At 40.3% G+C, this 19,429-nt stretch overlaps 2 protein-coding genes across 2 annotated transcripts in view; one reads left to right on the top strand and one right to left on the bottom strand.

Moving 5' to 3' along the window:
- Window positions 1–17,569, top strand: part of LOC109420831 (uncharacterized) — a 38,080-nt gene extending 20,511 nt beyond the window's left edge. The window contains exon 2 of the mRNA XM_029869123.2: window positions 16,612–17,569. Coding sequence (XP_029724983.1) covers window positions 16,612–17,133 — 522 coding nt within the window. The 3' untranslated portion in view covers window positions 17,134–17,569. The remainder of the gene's footprint in view (window positions 1–16,611) is intronic.
- The window catches only part of LOC115264946 (RNA-binding protein 42), a 65,202-nt gene that overhangs the window by 26,848 nt on the left and 18,925 nt on the right, over window positions 1–19,429 (bottom strand). The window contains exon 4 of the mRNA XM_029869122.2: window positions 17,590–17,845. Within this exon, the coding sequence (XP_029724982.1) occupies window positions 17,590–17,845 (256 nt within the window). The remainder of the gene's footprint in view (window positions 1–17,589; window positions 17,846–19,429) is intronic.

Below are 19,429 nucleotides of genomic sequence, written 5' to 3'. Positions count from 1 at the left end.
GATCTGCATTTCGGTACAAACCTCTATCGGTTCTTCAGATTTGTGCTTTTTTAAAATTAGAGGTTTGGCTTAGTTGTACATCTTATAACTGTCGTCAAGAACTCACCAATGATTTTGCCAGGATCTCGACAAAATCGTAAAAAAAAGTAAACTCATACACTGTTCAGCGATCCATGATCATCACATGCATTCCCATTAATCACTGCATTTTCATACACGATCCTTTCTAATGCATCACGAGGCATCATGCATTGCACACGACTACTGGTGGTTATCAGCTCCGTTTAGTCAAACACATCAAACACCGTGTCCACCTACGCCAGCTCTCACTCCACTTGCATCATCCCTCCCGGATATGGGCCAGCGCACCGGTTCAACGGTTAAATCAACCATCCTTTCTTTCTCGATGCTAACTACCTACATCAGCGATGGCAAAGCAATGATAACCGCACTAGGCGTCGAACCATTATTCCTACTGAATCTGACTGAGTTGGGAAGAAGCAAAAACAGTTCACTTTCCCTGCACCTGATAACGGCGTGGAAGAGGCGGCTAATTTGTCAAACTTGCCAGTAGCAATCCTCAAAATGCTCTGCGGGCAGCTCGAATGGGTGGATCTGGCACTTCTATTTCAACTAGAACACCACATGGATGCTTTACGCTTCGTTGAACTACATCCGAGCCGAGCAGAAGCGTGCCTCAGAAACGCAGGTTGTTGCTAGACAGTTGAACGGAGTGGCGGCGCTAGGACATTGGTTACGGCAGAAGAGTAATTAAATCCGCGATAGCCACAATTATTGTTTCCCCATTTTTTTCCTACCGTAGTTGTATAAATCAATTTGCTCATTAATCAGCACACAGTCAATTGCCAACAAATTATCATTTTGCTCATTTTCTTGTTTTGTAAACAACCGAGCGTTCCCATAATTGCGGGTAAACAGGGGATAGAAGGCAGAATACAGGATGGATTCCCTATTCATGGCTTCACCAACTCGTCACTATGGTTCAGGGGGTTTCAGCGAGATTACAATGATTTTCTTCTTATGGCTAGATTGCGAAGCGAATTCTGCTGGTACTCCGAAGAAATGTTTTCGGATCGAGGCGTCTGTTTTGTAAATATCATAGTGTTTACTTCAGCATTTAAAAGCGTTGGAGGCCGAAGTCTATCAAGTGACGTTAGGCCACCGTCTCGGGGCGTGATGTGAAAGTGATGTCATGGCAAGAGCGAACCGTGGAAGCCGTTGGCCCTTCTGGATTAGAAACGAGGGCATGGTTCGTAATGTCACGACTTCCGACAATAATCGGAAGTATTAAAAAATCATCTAGTTATTTTTAGAGCTATTAAGATGAAATATCTCGGACATTCAACATATAATTTATGGAGCCTTGTAGTCGTGCGGGTAGAATCACTGAGCTTTCAATCGCACAATAATGCTATGGGGTGAAGGTTCGATTCCCGCTCCGGGCAATGAAACTTTTCGTGAGAGGTGAGAATAGTTTCTTCTCCGCATCTGGTGCATGCTCCATATGTCCCTTACTAGTGTTAAGTTTCATTCAGTCTGTACAGCCTCTACGTATTTTTTTATAATTGCCACAGTGATAGTTTTAAATGGCTATTTACAATCCTCAAATATTAGTTTACTTAACTCATCAAATTTTGATTACTATGCTTTATGCGAGTTAGCATACCCATGTTTGCAAAATAAAACTGAAAGTCACGAGTTTCTATCAACGATCAAATTTCTTTGTGCTGATTTCAAAATCATGCTTCAAAAAACTGAAGTAGAAATGTTTTTAAAAGCTCTGTAATTAGATTTTACACTATAACTGTACACTGATTCCCAATTCTCAAACACTTATTCGGAAAATTCACATTTTTTTTAGTTATGCTCCTATTGCAAAAAAGTTACGATATGCCCATAATTATTGTGGGGTTTATTATAGCAAGACACTATAGGCGACGATCCTTTATAGACATAAAATATCATTTTGACTTTATGCGATTTAAATTGCGGTCGGTTAAAAGCTCTCCGAAATGGGCTATTTGGTGTTAACTCCAAGTGTTGCTTTGCGCTACAATAAGCCTGAATAAAGCATTCGTGTCGATGAGGATGCAGTAAGACGCACAAAACTGATATTTATTGCTCCTTTTGATAGCATTTGTGTGTCCTGATCCATGCGACCTCTATTCTCAGAAGTAAATAGCCTTTGACTCGAATGTAAACAGAACAACACGCATAAACACATACGTCACCCGCATCAGCCTCAGCAAGCAGATGAATTGGATTGTTATTGCTGAATCCATTCTTCGGTGGCTACCCCCTCTACAATCTTCTTGGGAATAACAGGCGCAACAAACACTGTCGACCGCCACAGATTATCTGGGTGGAGGGTGTATGGCTTTACTCTTATTGCAACGAAACTGCCTCGAGGGATGATTCACTTCTGGGAGATAGGAAAAGAATGGCAAAATAGTTAACCTCTGTTTTACTTTAACTTCTTAAACTTCTTGTTTCTTCTTCTTTCTCACCTTTCTACTTAAAATTCCAGAACAGTGGGACAGAACCTGCTTCTCAGCTTAGTGTTCAATGAGCCTTTACACAAATATGATCTGACAACTTTTTTCCCAGTTGACCATCAATTGGGTTTTTAAATTGAGAAAAATTCAATGATTTTTTATTTTTAAATAAAAGAGCACCTTTTTCTGAGCCGCTATGATTTTTTTTCAGATTTTTAGAACTTTATTTTGGTATCTAAAATCAATTTCAAAGAGATTTTTTTTAATCACCTTTTGACAGCTGGGCAACTGCTTGACAGCTCCGCTCAGTACAAAATGCGACGAGGGGTGATTCGACAAATCGCTCCCATACAACTTTCAAATTGATTTTTAAATAGGTTCCCGGGCACCAAAATTGATGGAAATTTGGATTTCGGCTCAGTTTGGCATGCAGATTCAGAATATGGAATTATCTCAACACCACTAAAGAAGCCAATTGGGTTTTTTAATTTTGAAAAATGTGTAGATTTTTTATTTTATACGAAAGAACACCTTTTTCTGAGCCACTTTGATTTTTTTCAGATTTTTAGGACTTTATTTTGGTACCTAAAATCAATTTCAAAGAGAATTTTTGAAATCACCTTTTGACAGCTGGGCAACTGTTTGACAGCTCCGCCCAGTACAAACTGGGACGAGGGGTGATTCGACAAATCGCTCCCATACAAACTTCGAATTGATTTTTAAATAGGTTCCCGGGCACCAAAATTCATGAAAATTTGGATTTCGGCTCAGTTTGGCATGCAGATTCAGAATATGGAATTATCTCAACACCGCTAAAGAAGCCAATTCATATATTCCATTTACATATCGCCTGTTGCGGAGATACATAGATTCCGGCGCAGTAAAAATGATTAGGCTCATTTTTAGCGTGGGTTCATTATATTTTTTTGTTTTCAATGTAAAATATTCCCCTGTAAGCGGTCTGTTTTTATATCTGTGGGCCCACGCAAGAGAAATTCACGCAACTTGTTTTCGCGCAGGAGTCTAAACAGGTGGAATCTCCGCAATATACCTTGACTCAAGGTCCTTGAGTTACTAAACGTTGTATAGGAGAATTAAAATTTGATCTCATCAATTCGGAACAAAGCTCGGTACGTGGACCTGCCGATTTTTCAACTTTATAGGGAGCACCCACATATAGGGAACTGCACGCCGCGGTTGCTAGGGAAAATTCTTCTAAGTCCTTGACGTTTCGTGGCCTTGTTGTTTACGATTTGGACTTAGAAAAATTTTGCTGGTTTTACTGAGGTGCACCCAGGTGGGCAGGGTGGCTTTGATTGAAATTATCAACGCGTGGTTCGTGGGTGGCGGAATGCGCGCGTTCGGGCTCCTACTTGCAAGATTATGAAACCTGACTTGACTACAGTTATGAAGTTCAGCAAGTTGTAAGGCATGATTAGCTGATGTCAGGATGAATCATTGACCACATGGTCACCACTGGCCACTCCGGGAACTTCCGGGATGACCCGAAACAACCTGGAGAACCGGTGATAGGGGTCAATTACGTTTATTTAGCAAAACATGATGAAAAACACCACGGCTCTTTTTTTATGTTTTTTCGTCAATTCACTTGTGACTGCATAGCAATACTGGCCATGGTTCCCATGTGCCACTTCCGAAACTTCCGGGATGCCCTAAAGAACCGACATTAGAGGATAATCATATTCTAACAGAAAAATGTGTCATGCGACGGATCTTCCTTCATGAATTTTCATAGATATGTTTGAGGTTGTATCGATGCTAGACATGGCCCCCATTATTGGCCACTTCTGGAACATCCAGGTACCCCGACGGAAACGACAACAAAAGCTAATTACGATCATACAACAAAACATGTAATGTGACCATCATGATTTTTAATTCCTATGTATGTGGTCGTATCAAAAGTGGCCACACTCTTGGTTGACCATTTCTGAAACTTTCTGGGGCGCCCTGAGGGAACCGATGGCCAGAATCAATTTGGTTCATTCAGCGACGGTTTCATCATGTTTTTCGAGAATATGCTTGTGGTTACTGCTAAAACTTAGAGAATGCCCTCAAGAGACTGATGGCATATTGAACAAACGCGTTCATATGACAAAATGTGGTGTGTAACGCATCTTGGCTAGGTCCAGAGAAATATCTGACAGGATAAAATAATGCCTGATGGAACTTCCGAAGGATTCCCTGGCGTAATTCCTGGAGGAATCCCTTTCAAAATGTTTGAAGGCATCCTCAACGGAATTTCTTGAGAAACGTCCATCTGGGAATTCCTCCGGGTTCTCCTCCTCCAATTCCTCCAGGAGTTTCTCTAAGAGTTCATTCTAAATTTTTTCCTTAAGTAAGTATGAGAGTTTCTTCCAAAACTTCTCCGGGAATTTCTTCTGTAATTCCGCACAAAGTCCTTCCTGGAACTCCTCTGGGAGTTTCTTCTTAAGTTCCTCTGGAATTCCCCCCGGCAGTCCCTTTTAAATTACACCAGGAGTTTCACGTAGAATTTCACTGTGAGTTTGTCATAATTTCCCCCGAGAGTTTATGCTGAAATTCTTCCACAGGCAGTTTCTCATGAAATTCCTCCGGGAATTTCCCCAGGAATTCCTACGGAAGATGCTTGTAGAATTTCTTTAGTTCATTCTAGAATATCTCTGGAAGTTCCTTCTGAAATTCCTCCGAGAGTTCATCCTGGAATTCTTCCGGGAGTTCACTCTGAAGTTCACGCGGAAACTCCAACGGTAGTTCGACCTAGAATTTATCTGTGAGTTCGCCATAGTATTCCTTCAGAGTACCATCCGGGAGTTTCCTCCTAGAATTCCTCTTGAAATTCCTCATGGAACTTCCTGGATCCCAAAAATGCTTCAGGAGTTTATCACAGAATTGCTCGGATGTTCCTCTTGAAAAACGTCCGGGAGTTCCTTCAGGAAATCTTCCGGAAGTTCCTCTGGAAGTTCGTCCTGCAATTTCTCCTAAAGTTGCTTCTGGAATTCTTTCTGGAAATTCTTCTGGAATCCTTCTAGGAGTATCTCTGGAGTTAATCTGAGAATTCCTCCCAAAATTCCTCCTTTCTTACCGAAATTTCTCTGAAGGGTCACTTTGAAACACCTTCTGAAATTCCCACAGGAGTTGCCCGTGAAATTTCTCATTAAATTTCACAGGGGACTCTACTTTTATTTCTTAGGGGGGTTTGCCTTAGAATATCTCTAGGAGTTTCTCCTAAAACTCTGGGACTTCCTATTGAAATTCCTTCTGGAGTTCCTCCTCCTCTGAGAGTTCACGCTGGAGCCCCTACGAGAGTTCATCCTGAAATCCTCCGGGAGTAAGTCATAGTATTACTTCGGATTCTCCACTTGAATACTCTCCACAAGTATCCTCCTGGTACCTCTATGAGAGTTCCTCGAAGATCCTGGAATTCCTCTATGAGTTCGTTATATTATGTCTTCGGATGTTCCTCTTGAATACCCTCATGGAATTCCTTCGAGAGTTCCTCATGAAATGTTACCAGGAGTCCCTTCTGAAATTTCTCTAGGAATTCCTTCTGGCAGATCCTCCTGGAAATCATCAGATAGTTCCTCCTAGAATTCCTGCGGAAATCCTTTCGGTAGTTCCTCCTGAAACTACTTCGTGAGTTCATCCTAGAATTTCACAGGGAGTTTCTCATGATATTCCTGCGAGAGTTTATGCTGGAATTTCTTCGGGAGTTCCTTCTTGAGTTTCTTAGGTTATCCTTTTGAAATTCCTTCATTCCTTTGAAATGCCTGATGGAACTTCCGGAGGATTCCCTGGCGTAATTCCTGGAGGAATCCCTTTCAAAATGTTTGAAGGCATCCTCAACGGAATTTCTTGAGAAACGTCTGGCAAAATGTTTGAGGAATCTCTGACTAATATATTGAGGAAATCTCTGTTGGAATTGTTGAATAAATATCTGGCAGAGATAATCCAGATGCAGTGCATTGCCCTTGCGGAACTCCTAGATGAATCTCTTAAAAAAAAAACAGATGGAATTCAAGAGCAGTAATTTGCGTAAATTTTAGAGGAGTTTTTAGCGGAGTTCCTGTATGAAGTTCTTAGCGGAGTTCCTGTATGGCGGAATTTCTAAAGAAATTTTGAGAGGAATGGCAGCAGTAATCACCTGCAGTACTCTTTTTTTTACCCCCGCTGTTGGGGGAATGAAACAGCACTCTAAGAGCAACCCCTGATGGATTTCCAGGAAAAATCCCTGATAAACACCACGAAGAATACCCTCCGGAACTGTTGGAGAAATTTCTGGAAGAACTTCTAGCTGAACTTCTGGAGCAGTCAGTGGTGGAATTCAAGATAAATTACTAGTGAATCTTCAGAAAAATCCCTGGTGAAACACTACGCACAATCCTTTACGAAACTCATGGAATGATACATGGTGGAGCTTCTGGAAAAATAACTGGCACAGCATCTGTCAGAAATCACTAGCACCACAAATTATTTTTAACGATTTTTGATAGGGATTTCTCCAGGAACAAGACCAGGGAATCTCCCAGAAGTTCCTTAACTTTGGTGTAGCTAGAGCGGCCACCAGGATCCGAACAATCAGAGGAACATTTGAAGAAATACTCTTACGAACTCTCGAAGGTATTACAGGAAGGACTACCGAAGGAATTCTAGGAGAAATCGCCATAGGAATTTTGGGAGGAAATCCCAGGGGAACTTCTACGGAAATTCCGGGTCAAACTCCCGTGGGAATTTCAGGAGAAACTTCCGTTGACTTTCTAGGAGAAATTCCACGAGCAGCTCCCGCAGGAATTCCTCGAAGAAATCCTGAAGGAATTTCAAAAAAATAACCTAAGAAACTCAAGAAGGAACTCCCGAAGAAATTCCAGCATGAACTCTCGCAGGAATATCATGAGAAACTCCCTGTGAAATTCTAGGATGAACTCACGAAGTAGTTTCAGGAGGAACTACCGAAAGGATTTCCGCAGGAATTCTAGGAAGAACTATCTGATGATTTCCAGGAGGATCTGCCAGAAGGAATTCCTAGAGAAATTTCAGAAGGGACTCCTGGTAACATTTCATGAGGAACTCTCGAAGGAATTCCAGGAGGGTATTCAAGAGGAACATCCGAAGACATAATATAACGAACTCATAGAGGAATTCTAGGATCTTCGAGGAACTCTCATAGAGGTACCAGGAGGATACTTGTGGAGAGTATTCAAGTGGAGAATCCGAAGTAATACTATGACTTACTCCCGGAGGATTTCAGGATGAACTCTCGTAGGGGCTCCAGCGTGAACTCTCAGAGGAGGAGGAACTCCAGAAGGAATTTCAATAGGAAGTCCCAGAGTTTTAGGAGAAACTCCTAGAGATATTCTAAGGCAAACCCCCCTAAGAAATAAAAGTAGAGTCCCCTGTGAAATTTAATGAGAAATTTCACGGGCAACTCCTGTGGGAATTTCAGAAGGTGTTTCAAAGTGACCCTTCAGAGAAATTTCGGTAAGAAAGGAGGAATTTTGGGAGGAATTCTCAGATTAACTCCAGAGATACTCCTAGAAGGATTCCAGAAGAATTTCCAGAAAGAATTCCAGAAGCAACTTTAGGAGAAATTGCAGGACGAACTTCCAGAGGAACTTCCGGAAGATTTCCTGAAGGAACTCCCGGACGTTTTTCAAGAGGAACATCCGAGCAATTCTGTGATAAACTCCTGAAGCATTTTTGGGATCCAGGAAGTTCCATGAGGAATTTCAAGAGGAATTCTAGGAGGAAACTCCCGGATGGTACTCTGAAGGAATACTATGGCGAACTCACAGATAAATTCTAGGTCGAACTACCGTTGGAGTTTCCGCGTGAACTTCAGAGTGAACTCCCGGAAGAATTCCAGGATGAACTCTCGGAGGAATTTCAGAAGGAACTTCCAGAGATATTCTAGAATGAACTAAAGAAATTCTACAAGCATCTTCCGTAGGAATTCCTGGGGAAATTCCCGGAGGAATTTCATGAGAAACTGCCTGTGGAAGAATTTCAGCATAAACTCTCGGGGGAAATTATGACAAACTCACAGTGAAATTCTACGTGAAACTCCTGGTGTAATTTAAAAGGGACTGCCGGGGGGAATTCCAGAGGAACTTAAGAAGAAACTCCCAGAGGAGTTCCAGGAAGGACTTTGTGCGGAATTACAGAAGAAATTCCCGGAGAAGTTTTGGAAGAAACTCTCATACTTACTTAAGGAAAAAATTTAGAATGAACTCTTAGAGAAACTCCTGGAGGAATTGGAGGAGGAGAACCCGGAGGAATTCCCAGATGGACGTTTCTCAAGAAATTCCGTTGAGGATGCCTTCAAACATTTTGAAAGGGATTCCTCCAGGAATTACGCCAGGGAATCCTTCGGAAGTTCCATCAGGCATTATTTTATCCTGTCAGATATTTCTCTGGACCTAGCCAAGATGCGTTACACACCACATTTTGTCATATGAACGCGTTTGTTCAATATGCCATCAGTCTCTTGAGGGCATTCTCTAAGTTTTAGCAGTAACCACAAGCATATTCTCGAAAAACATGATGAAACCGTCGCTGAATGAACCAAATTGATTCTGGCCATCGGTTCCCTCAGGGCGCCCCAGAAAGTTTCAGAAATGGTCAACCAAGAGTGTGGCCACTTTTGATACGACCACATACATAGGAATTAAAAATCATGATGGTCACATTACATGTTTTGTTGTATGATCGTAATTAGCTTTTGTTGTCGTTTCCGTCGGGGTACCTGGATGTTCCAGAAGTGGCCAATAATGGGGGCCATGTCTAGCATCGATACAACCTCAAACATATCTATGAAAATTCATGAAGGAAGATCCGTCGCATGACACATTTTTCTGTTAGAATATGATTATCCTCTAATGTCGGTTCTTTAGGGCATCCCGGAAGTTTCGGAAGTGGCACATGGGAACCATGGCCAGTATTGCTATGCAGTCACAAGTGAATTGACGAAAAAACATAAAAAAAGAGCCGTGGTGTTTTTCATCATGTTTTGCTAAATAAACGTAATTGACCCCTATCACCGGTTCTCCAGGTTGTTTCGGGTCATCCCGGAAGTTCCCGGAGTGGCCAGTGGTGACCATGTGGTCAATGATTCATCCTGACATCAGCTAATCATGCCTTACAACTTGCTGAACTTCATAACTGTAGTCAAGTCAGGTTTCATAATCTTGCAAGTAGGAGCCCGAACGCGCGCATTCCGCCACCCACGAACCACGCGTTGATAATTTCAATCAAAGCCACCCTGCCCACCTGGGTGCACCTCAGTAAAACCAGCAAAATTTTTCTAAGTCCAAATCGTAAACAACAAGGCCACGAAACGTCAAGGACTTAGAAGAATTTTCCCTAGCAACCGCGGCGTGCAGTTCCCTATAGGCCGATCGCAGCGCTGTAGGAGGTGTGATGGACAGAATCCGTGGTGCGAAGGTTTAGAGGCAATCATACCATATAACAGAGCTTCGGCAATACACGCGAACCATCACACTCTCATGACACCCCTTACCCTTTTCCTGAAAGCGTGACGTAATTTACGGGCACTTCCCGTATTTCGATTCGTTCGTTTATGCTTCGCAACGTAATTTTTCGCCTCGTCTTTCAACTATGATTTTTATGTGAAATATTGCAAATATAATCAATATTTTGTTCGTGCTATGTGGTATTACTGCGTGTGATCATCGTGTTATCTGAGTTCGTGATTGGAATAAACGGAATCAAGCCTTTGAAGACGATATTAGTGAAACTAGTAGCAGGGATGGGAACACTCACTTTTAAAGATTTACACTCACTTGCTTTTTTCTCAGCTCCGAAGCGTGCTATCTAAAAACAATATATGGGCGACTTTTTCCTTGTGGTTTTGTCTAAAAGTTTGCCGAAGAGAGTAGGAGTTGCACACGCATACCAAAGTCGTGACAGAGCTGTGACAGCGACTCTCCACGAGGTGAGTGCAATTTACATTCACCTCGTGGAGAGTTGCCTTCTCAGCTCCCTCACGCCTTCGGTATGCGTGTGCGACCCCTACTTCAATCGGCAAACTTTTAGACAAAATCACTAGGTAAAAGTCGTCCAAACATCGTTTCTTGATTGCACGCTTCTGAACTGAGAAAACAGCAAGTGAGTGTAACTCTCTGCAAGTGAGTGTTCCCATCCTTGACTACCCAAGTAACCAATAAGCATTTAAAATAGCACTCCTTCAGCACTATAGTTGCCTTTACGACAAGGCGTTTAATGTCAATTAGCCGTATATACGCCTATAGTGCTTCCTCACTGCAGGTTTTGGCAAAATAACGGGCTGTCTTAGTGCTACACCTTCAGGAACGTCGTGACAAAATGTCAAAGAAGCGTAACGCCTCATCGAGCAAAACAAAATATAAATAGATTTGCGTCTGCTTCTCGTTCTTTCAGCCTGCTTCTCCGCTTCCTCGCCCTTCCACAGCACTCCGACTTCAGCTGGTGCTAGGTGTTATTTTTTTGCATGTGCTAGTAGTGATTTGGGTTTGAACTTACGATCCGAAGATTACTCAATCATATTAACTTATCAACCTGCTGCTGCTGATCCACGATGCTACAGCTGTTCCGATGGCGTGCGTTGATTTGATCCCCAATATAAAGAATGGTTTTCCAAGCATTCTTTATATTGGGGATAAAATTAACGCACCATCGGAACAGTTGTAGCATCTTGAACCGTCAGCAGCAGCAGCAGAGTCAATACACAAAACTTGTTTTCAAAGAGGTACTTCATTATGTGTTGAGCTTTCCTCTTTTGAATAATCCTTTGATCCGCCAAAGCATCCACCTAATCAGGACACATTTACCGACGAAATGGGAATTAGTAATTTTCTGATGGCCAAGTCCCCAATCCAAACCAGAAATGTTTGCTTCTGAGCTGATGAATGAGTGAGGGAAAACGAAGAAGCAAATCTGATGCACAACTTTGTAAACAGAAGCGTTGGCCCTGTAAGAGAGAGACGACATGTGCTGTGAAATGCATAACATATCACCCATCCTCTTTGCTCTTGGCACTTGAAGAGCAGTTTTGAAGCATTCTGATAGCTCCCAATCGAAAACCTCTCAAGCAGTTGAAATGCTAATTAACAACCAAAAGCTTTTGCGTAGCACAGCTTATGCCATTTGAAGGCAGTTATGCATTCGAACTGCTTATGTAGGGCAGCAAGCAGTTCGAATGCATTATACGGGATGCTGTACGGCTTATTCAAATGCTTAGTGGTTACCTGGGTAGTAGCGGAATATACCCGATTCTACAATGGACACTCCGTGCAAGACATGTTCCGAAAGCATTGACACAATGCACAGCCTGTGACACTGTTTGCGAAGGCAGGTGCGCAAAAAAGTTTCACGCTACATGTGTTATGTTCGCTAACTAAAAATATCGTTTGGATATGCGATGACTGTATGTTCGAGTATTGCAAGGCTTGAGATCGTGTTCCAGAATCTCCCATGGTTCGACCAGCGGACAGTACCGCAATCGTTACTCACATCGAAGATTTGAAATCACAAATCGAAGTTATACTCTACTCTATTGCTGCACTGTCTGTATCTATTGCTTATCGTACGTCATCTGTATCAACTCAACGACATTCAACACCAATCAAATCGCCGAAACCATTGAATAGCGCGAGAGCCTGTAGGTCCGAATGTTCACGTTCGTCTACACACAACCGAGACGATTCGTTGTCGCTGCTCCTAACGAATATTGACAGACGAGCAACCGAAAACGAAATCACTTACTTGGTGTCACAGTCTCTTTGTGCTCCGGAATCTGAATGTATGGATTTAACCAAACTAGTACCCCGTTGGAAAAACTGCGAAAGTATGGATTTTATCTCCTTCAAAGTAGTGCTATCTGGAGCCTGGAAGCAACTTGCACTGAACGTTACCTGGCCACGTGAAGTGAAAGCTCGAGAATTCGCTTGTAGGAAGAACATTGATCCATGGAAACCTCCAGCGTTGAGAAATTTTACACTATAGGTAGCACCGTCATATTTGTTAAGAAACAACGAGAGATTTGCAATTATGGTTCATGTATAATGCTTTGAATTTGTATATCTGATTCATTTTTTGTTCTTGTTTTGCTTTTTAATTCCATATTGATAAACTTGTAAATGATTTTTTTAATTGTAACGAACGCTTTGTAATGTTTTGTAATGTAATGTTTATATTTTGCAGTGTATTTTTGTATTTGTATTAGTATTTAAGTCAAACAGCCTGTATAGTTTAACTGAAGACAGTGTATAGTAATAATAAATAAATAAATAAATGACTATTTGGGGCTGCTCATAAGCCACGTGGACCAAATTAAGACCATCTCAGAACGCCATCTTTGATAGACTTTTGTCCATACAAAAAATTGAAAATTAGTATGGAGCGTAAACTTAGGCCTGACTTACCTCCCCCCCCCCTCCTACGTGGTTTATGAATGGCCCCTTTATTCTGCAGATATTCCACCACAGTTTTTTTACAAATTCTTGTGAAGTTTTCATCATTGGTTCCTTTAGAGAGTTTCTTCCAGATGTTCGTTTTCTTCTTCTTGGCGTAGCGTCCCTATTGTCTGGTTGTATTCATCCAAGGCTCCATCCTGCATTTTGTTTTTCAAACATAACTGTTTACATTCCTTTCAAGAGTTATTTGAGAATTATTGTAGAGATTCCTTTAGGAATTACCCCAAGGATTCACTCTGGAATCCTCCCAACAATTCCTCTCAATGTTTTTCTACGGATTTCTGGCTAGATTTTTTTAAGATTCGTTTAGAAAAATCTTCAAATATTTCTACCGGAAATCTCCAGAGATTCTATCTAATCTAAGATTTTTACATATAATTTTCAGGTTTTTTATTGAATTCTATTTAATTGATTCCTCCTGGGATTCTTCCAGAGTATTCTTAAAAAATGTCTTAGCATTCATTCAGCCCCTCAGGACTCCGGCTGGGATTCCTTCTTGGATTCATTCATGGTTACTTCCTGGGATTTCTTCAATGATTGTTCCCGGGAAACCTCCATTATTTTTTTTGGCGGGACTCCTCCATAGATTACATTTGAGATTCTTCAAGGGATTTTTAAGGATTCCTTTCTGAGTACCTCCTGAGATTTATTGAAACATATTTTTGGAAATCCGACAGCTATCACTCACAGATATTTCCCTTGATTCGTCCTAAAAAGTTTCTGGATTACTTCAAGGATTATTTTTTCTAAACTTCTTCAAAGTTTCATCCAGGATATTCTCTGTTTTTTGACATTCCAGAAAAGGTTACTCCTTGGGTTTTATGAGAGATTTGCCTGACCTTTTCAGAGTAGCTAACAAATGTCACTTTTTGCTAGGATATCAGTTATAGTTAATAGTTTAATTAAGCACACGACTATGCGTGGATTTGCTTATCCCGAATCTGGAATCTGTTTTGAGAGTGTATGATTTTTGCAAAGATTTCTTAGGAAATAGGAAAATGAGAAGAGGAACATAAAATAAAGAGATGAACTCTTACGTTTTCTAGGAACATTGCAAGTACAGGGTGCGGCAGGAAAAAATGCGAAAAGTTCAAAGCACTATTACACGCTAAATATGAGATATATATGACTATTTTTTCATGAATATGATGATATTGTAAATAAAATTAAAAAAATTGTTTTATCAGATACGAAATTTGGCGACCTGTGTATTTTTCTGCGGTTTGAAAATTCTGATTGTCTTCAGCTTCAGACGCCACCCTGTACAGGTTAGTGACCAAAACTGGAAAATTTTTAATTAACTTTTCAGAAAACTAACCTATAAGAGATCATGGAACCACAGACAAACAGACGTAACTCTTAAAGGAAATTCATCAGAAACTTTTGCCCGGTGTCTTTTTCATGAGTACACTGCCACCTGTTGGTATAACCGCGCGAGACACTGTCGGCCATGATGGATTTCGATTTGATGTTTGCTAGCACGCACACAACTACACAAATTGTCTGTAATTTTCGTTTGCATCATTCAGCAACGTGTACAACACTGGCAAACGTTAAAGCGATCGAACACTAGCGCCTCTGGAGGAAGGATCGCGGAAATCAAATGAAATTTGAACTGATCGTTAAATGCAACTACCAAGCTGTTTTGAAGAGTGTTACGTCTGTTTGTCTGTGATGGAACGTTGAAACATAGATTGGTTAACGTCAAATGGACGAAAATGAAGTTTGAAGTTGAAAAACACTTTCGCATTTTTTCCTGCCGCATACTGTACACCACGATACTACCTCCCAGCCTGGTTTACTTTTTTATTTGTATAACCAACGTCTGTTTAATTTGTCAAATGTTGTTTACATGGGCTAGAATGTAACAGCGTTATGTAATTCATGCTAAAATATGCTTCCTATGAACCCTCAGGCCTTTGTGACCCACATTGAACAACTTTTCAGGAGTTACGCTCAAAATATGCTACATGAGATAAACTGCCCCCACTCGCATAACAGTCCCATCTTTGCTGGGTTTCCTATTCATATGGGATATTTATGCGAGTGGGGGCAGTAAAAATGCAAAAAAATATTGGCAAAGAAAGCTTTCAATATTCAAAATGGGATGCAAACTATGTGCCATTAGGGTCGTAATTGCAGGATGCAGAAGATTAACAAGAAGTTAAAGAACAACAATGTAATGCTGTTATTTTGGGCTATTGTTCTACACTACAACCTAAGAAATCTCAGGGGGTGATAAAACCGGATCAAAAAACTGATAAAAACGAGTCGAGACTGTATTTCAGAAATTCCTCCAATAGTCCAGAGTGGAACTCTTTTTGAGATTTTTTCGAGGATTACTCCAAGGTTCGTTCAGAGATTCCGTCAGAGACATATGCCAAAGTTCCTTCAGAGATTCTTTCAGATTTTTTATGGTTATCGTTCAGGATTCCTTCAATACTTTCTCGCAGGATTCCTTCATTGAGTCCTCCTGGGATTCGTTCATTGATTCTTCCAGGGTTACCTTTAGGGATTCCTCTCAAGATTCTTTCAGAAATCCCTTCAAAGATTCCTCCGAGAGTCTTTTATGGAGTTTTGCTGGAATTCGTTCATTGATTCCACCTGATATTCTTTCCGCCATACTTTCAGATATTCTTCATGAGATTTATTTAGGGATTTCTACTTGATTCTTTGAGGAATTCATTGAGAGATTTCTCTCACGATTCCTTCATTGATTATTTCCTTCCTTTAGGAATTTATTCCCTGCCGGGATTCCTCCAAGGATTTCTTCACGTGATCCCTCCCGGACTTTCTCGTGATTCCTTCCTATTTTTTTCTGATATTTTCTTATTTCAGGGAATAGTTCCAGGAATCCTCTAGTTAATATTCCTGAAATTCCTGCGAAGATTACTCCATGTCGGTGAGAAGGAGACTCTTCGATAGTGTACCGAATAATGTAAAATATGATTCAAGCGTAAGAATAATGTCAACAATTTATTCAAAAAATGCAACTTTGCATGGAATCTTCCAAAAAATTGGACCCACCAAGAACCAGACCAAGACACTGTTAGCATAGTCTCACAGATGTTAGCATAGTCTCACAGAATAAAAAAAAATAATTTCATAAAATAAGATTGGCTGCAAATAGAAGGTGAGAAAAATAAGAGTGTTTTTGGAAACATACATTCCTGTAGTAAGCTGTAATCTGGCAGTCATTTTTCTATTTTTATATTAGTAGGTATTTATCATCTCTTGTACTAGTTCAGAATTATCTTGTGATTTTATACGTTATCTAAGTTTAGCTGAAATCAGATGTTGAGGACCTACATTGAAGAATGTTGATGAAAAGACACAATAAACATCCATTTTTTCTTGAAATCAAGTTTATTTTATAGGCTATCGATAAAAAAATTGATTGAAAGATTTAAATTGTGAAACACCTTGGGCGTTAACGGGTTAATGTCAAATATTATGTATTCGGATTTCGTTTCAATTATTTATTGATTACAATGCTTACTAACTCGTAGCACTTGTAATTTTGAATACCTAGTATGTACATGGGATGAAAAAAAGGTCATTTCGAAATAGTTTTTCTATTGATTTCCTGGTTGTGACAAGGTTGTCTTTCTGTTCTATCTTTGCAGAGTCAATTTCCAACGTTTATCTGTTTGTGCATTGTGGCACTGATTATTTCATCGCACGGCCATCCTGCTCAATCTCCGCAGTCTGGCGCAAAGGATATCAACAACAGCATAATGCCACCCATCAAAAAAGATGTCTTCATGTCACGCGGTTGGGGTGCATCGGGAATGCCATTCACCATGCTGTATCTGAACCACTACACCAAACAGCAAAAGGCTTACGCCCAACATCAGCTGCAGCAACAGATGCAGAAACTTCGCGAGCAAGAAGCTGCTGAGACGGACGCTAACCGCGAACTGCGACCCGTTGAAGACGAACTTGAACAGCCCAGAATGCTACCGTACGGATCGAGATATCCAGAACCAAATGCACAACCAAACGAAATGAGCCAGAGTGGCGGTTTCAAAGAGCCGGACGAGTACGCCGATGGCACCATCTTTGTACCTTCCAAACCCAGTTCACCACGGAGACAGTATAATGTACCTCAGCTATTCGTCTCGTACGGTTGGGGTCCAATGGGTTAATTTGTGTATTGCAGCTGATGAAAGGGTTAGCATTTAATTCTATTTATTTTATTTAGATATTATGTAATTGTGCCATCCAAAGTGAGGTTATTCCACAGGAAGTGAAGGAAATGTTTTGATTGACCATCGGAATTCCGATTTAAATTGAACAATCTCGTGGAATTTGCATAGTAAAAACAACATGTTTGGTTGCACCACCGGATTTTTTTACCAGTAACAATTGAATAAAAGCAGAAAGTTGATTAAGGCGTTAAATTCAATTAATTCATTTATGTTTTTTTTACGAAAAGGGGACAAATTTGTAAATGATGATCCACACTTCATATGGAATGACCCACTAACGACTCAGATTTCTCTATGTGATGTCTTGACTCTTTGTGTATAAAAACTGTGTACCATATCGATACATACCAAACCAACCAAAATAAAAAAAATAATTCCAAAAACAGAACTTACCATCCATCTCCTTCATTGCCCGAATGAAATCCTGCGGATCTTTAAAGCTTACGAAACCGTAACCCTTGCTTTTGCTCGTTCGTTTGTCCCGTATCACTTTGGCGCGCTGGAACGAAGGAAATTTGTTGAAGGTGCGCGTCAACAATTCATCATTCACATCGTTGCCCAAATCGCCGCAGAAAATTCGGAAATCGTCATCGGGCCAGTCCGCTAGGGATTGATCCTCCCACGTCTGACCACCCGCAACGCGTACGGTCTGAAAGGAAGCAAGAAAGACGAATAGGAAGGAGAAAGGGATATTAATTACATCGGTGACTGTGATAGTTTGCGAAATTGAATGTAGGTATGTAGGTAGGTAAATGCAAAGGTGGACGGGTTCAATGAATATTGAGCGGAACAAAAAGTTTCCCAATAGTTTTGATCCGATTATAGTAGGTACATATGTTTATGATACAATCAGTAGGGAGATTTGTATCTGTAAGCTAATTTTATAACACGAAACAAAGTAAATTAGTATTTAAATTTTCAATAATTAAATTGTCTTCATAATGCTGCAAGCCGATCTAAGATCATTGAAAGGGTTTATATATGTTGAGGTGCGGGAAAATAAGGCAAAATTTGAAATTTTGTAAAAATGTGTAATCATATTTTTTGAAATTCTTGTTTTTTGTCATACGTAGTACTTACAATAATTAATGTGAAAAATCAGCTTAAGAACATGGAAAAATAGTACATACTATAATTACCAAAGTTATAACAATTTCTGTAGAACTCGTTGTCTAGAGAAATTTTTGGAGGAACTCCCGGAGGAATTTCTAAAGGAATTCTCGAGGAAATTTTTCTAGAGAAATTCTTGAAAAAAATTCTGGAGGAATTCCCCAAGGAATTTTAGGAGGAGTTTCTGGAGAAATTTGAGAAAGACTATCTGGAGGAACTCCCAAAGGAAGTTCTGGAGAAATTTCCAGAAGAACTTATGGAGGAATTCATGGTGTAACTTCTGAAAGAATTTCTGAAGGAATTTCCGGAGAAAATTTTGGAGGAATCTCGGAAAAATTTTTGGAGGACTCCCCGGGGAAATTTTTGGAAAAATACCCGGAGGAGTTTCTGGTGGACCTTGTGGCGGTGTTTCAAGAGAAATTTCTAGAGTAATTCCTGGAATAATTTTTAGATGAATTTTTAAAGAAATTTCTGGATGAATTCCCAAATGAATTACTAGAATTTCCAGAGACACTTCTGGAGGTATTCCCGGAGGATAATCTAGAGATTTTTTTTCAAGAATTTTCAGAGGAATTTCTCGAAGAATGCCCTGAGGAATTTATGGCAAATTTCGAAGGAATGCCTGGGGAAATGTCCGGAGGAATTTCCGGAATAAATTTCTGGGGGAATCCACGATGGCATTTCTGCTGATATTTCTGGAGGAATTCAATAATGTTTTTATGGAGGTATTCCTAGCGAAATTTCTGCATTCGTTCAATACATTGCCTTCATGCCTAATATCATCTTCTATAAACTTTCACAATTGTTCGCAACCTAGAAAATACTATCATATCTATCATTTCATTATGCACTTTGATCTCAACTCCTTTACATTCTGAGTAGAAACAGATAAAGCCATAGCAATTACTTGAATATAAAATACGGTCGATAAATCAGCCAAATTTTTGGAGAAATCTCTAGAGTAATTTCTTGGAAAATTTCTCGCAGTAATTTGTTGAGTAATTTCCAGAGGAATTTATTGAGGAATTCTCTAATCTATTTCTGAATGAATTTCCAGTGCAATTTCCCGACAAACTTCGGGAAGAATTCCTGGATAATTTCTGGAAGGATAACCGGAGCAATT

This window comes from Aedes albopictus, chromosome 2, assembly GCF_035046485.1.
Source record: "Aedes albopictus strain Foshan chromosome 2, AalbF5, whole genome shotgun sequence".
Taxonomy (NCBI): Eukaryota; Metazoa; Arthropoda; class Insecta; order Diptera; family Culicidae; genus Aedes; species Aedes albopictus.
The sequence above is the reverse complement of the archived record's forward strand: the minus strand, read 5'-3'. Positions and strand labels throughout refer to the sequence as shown.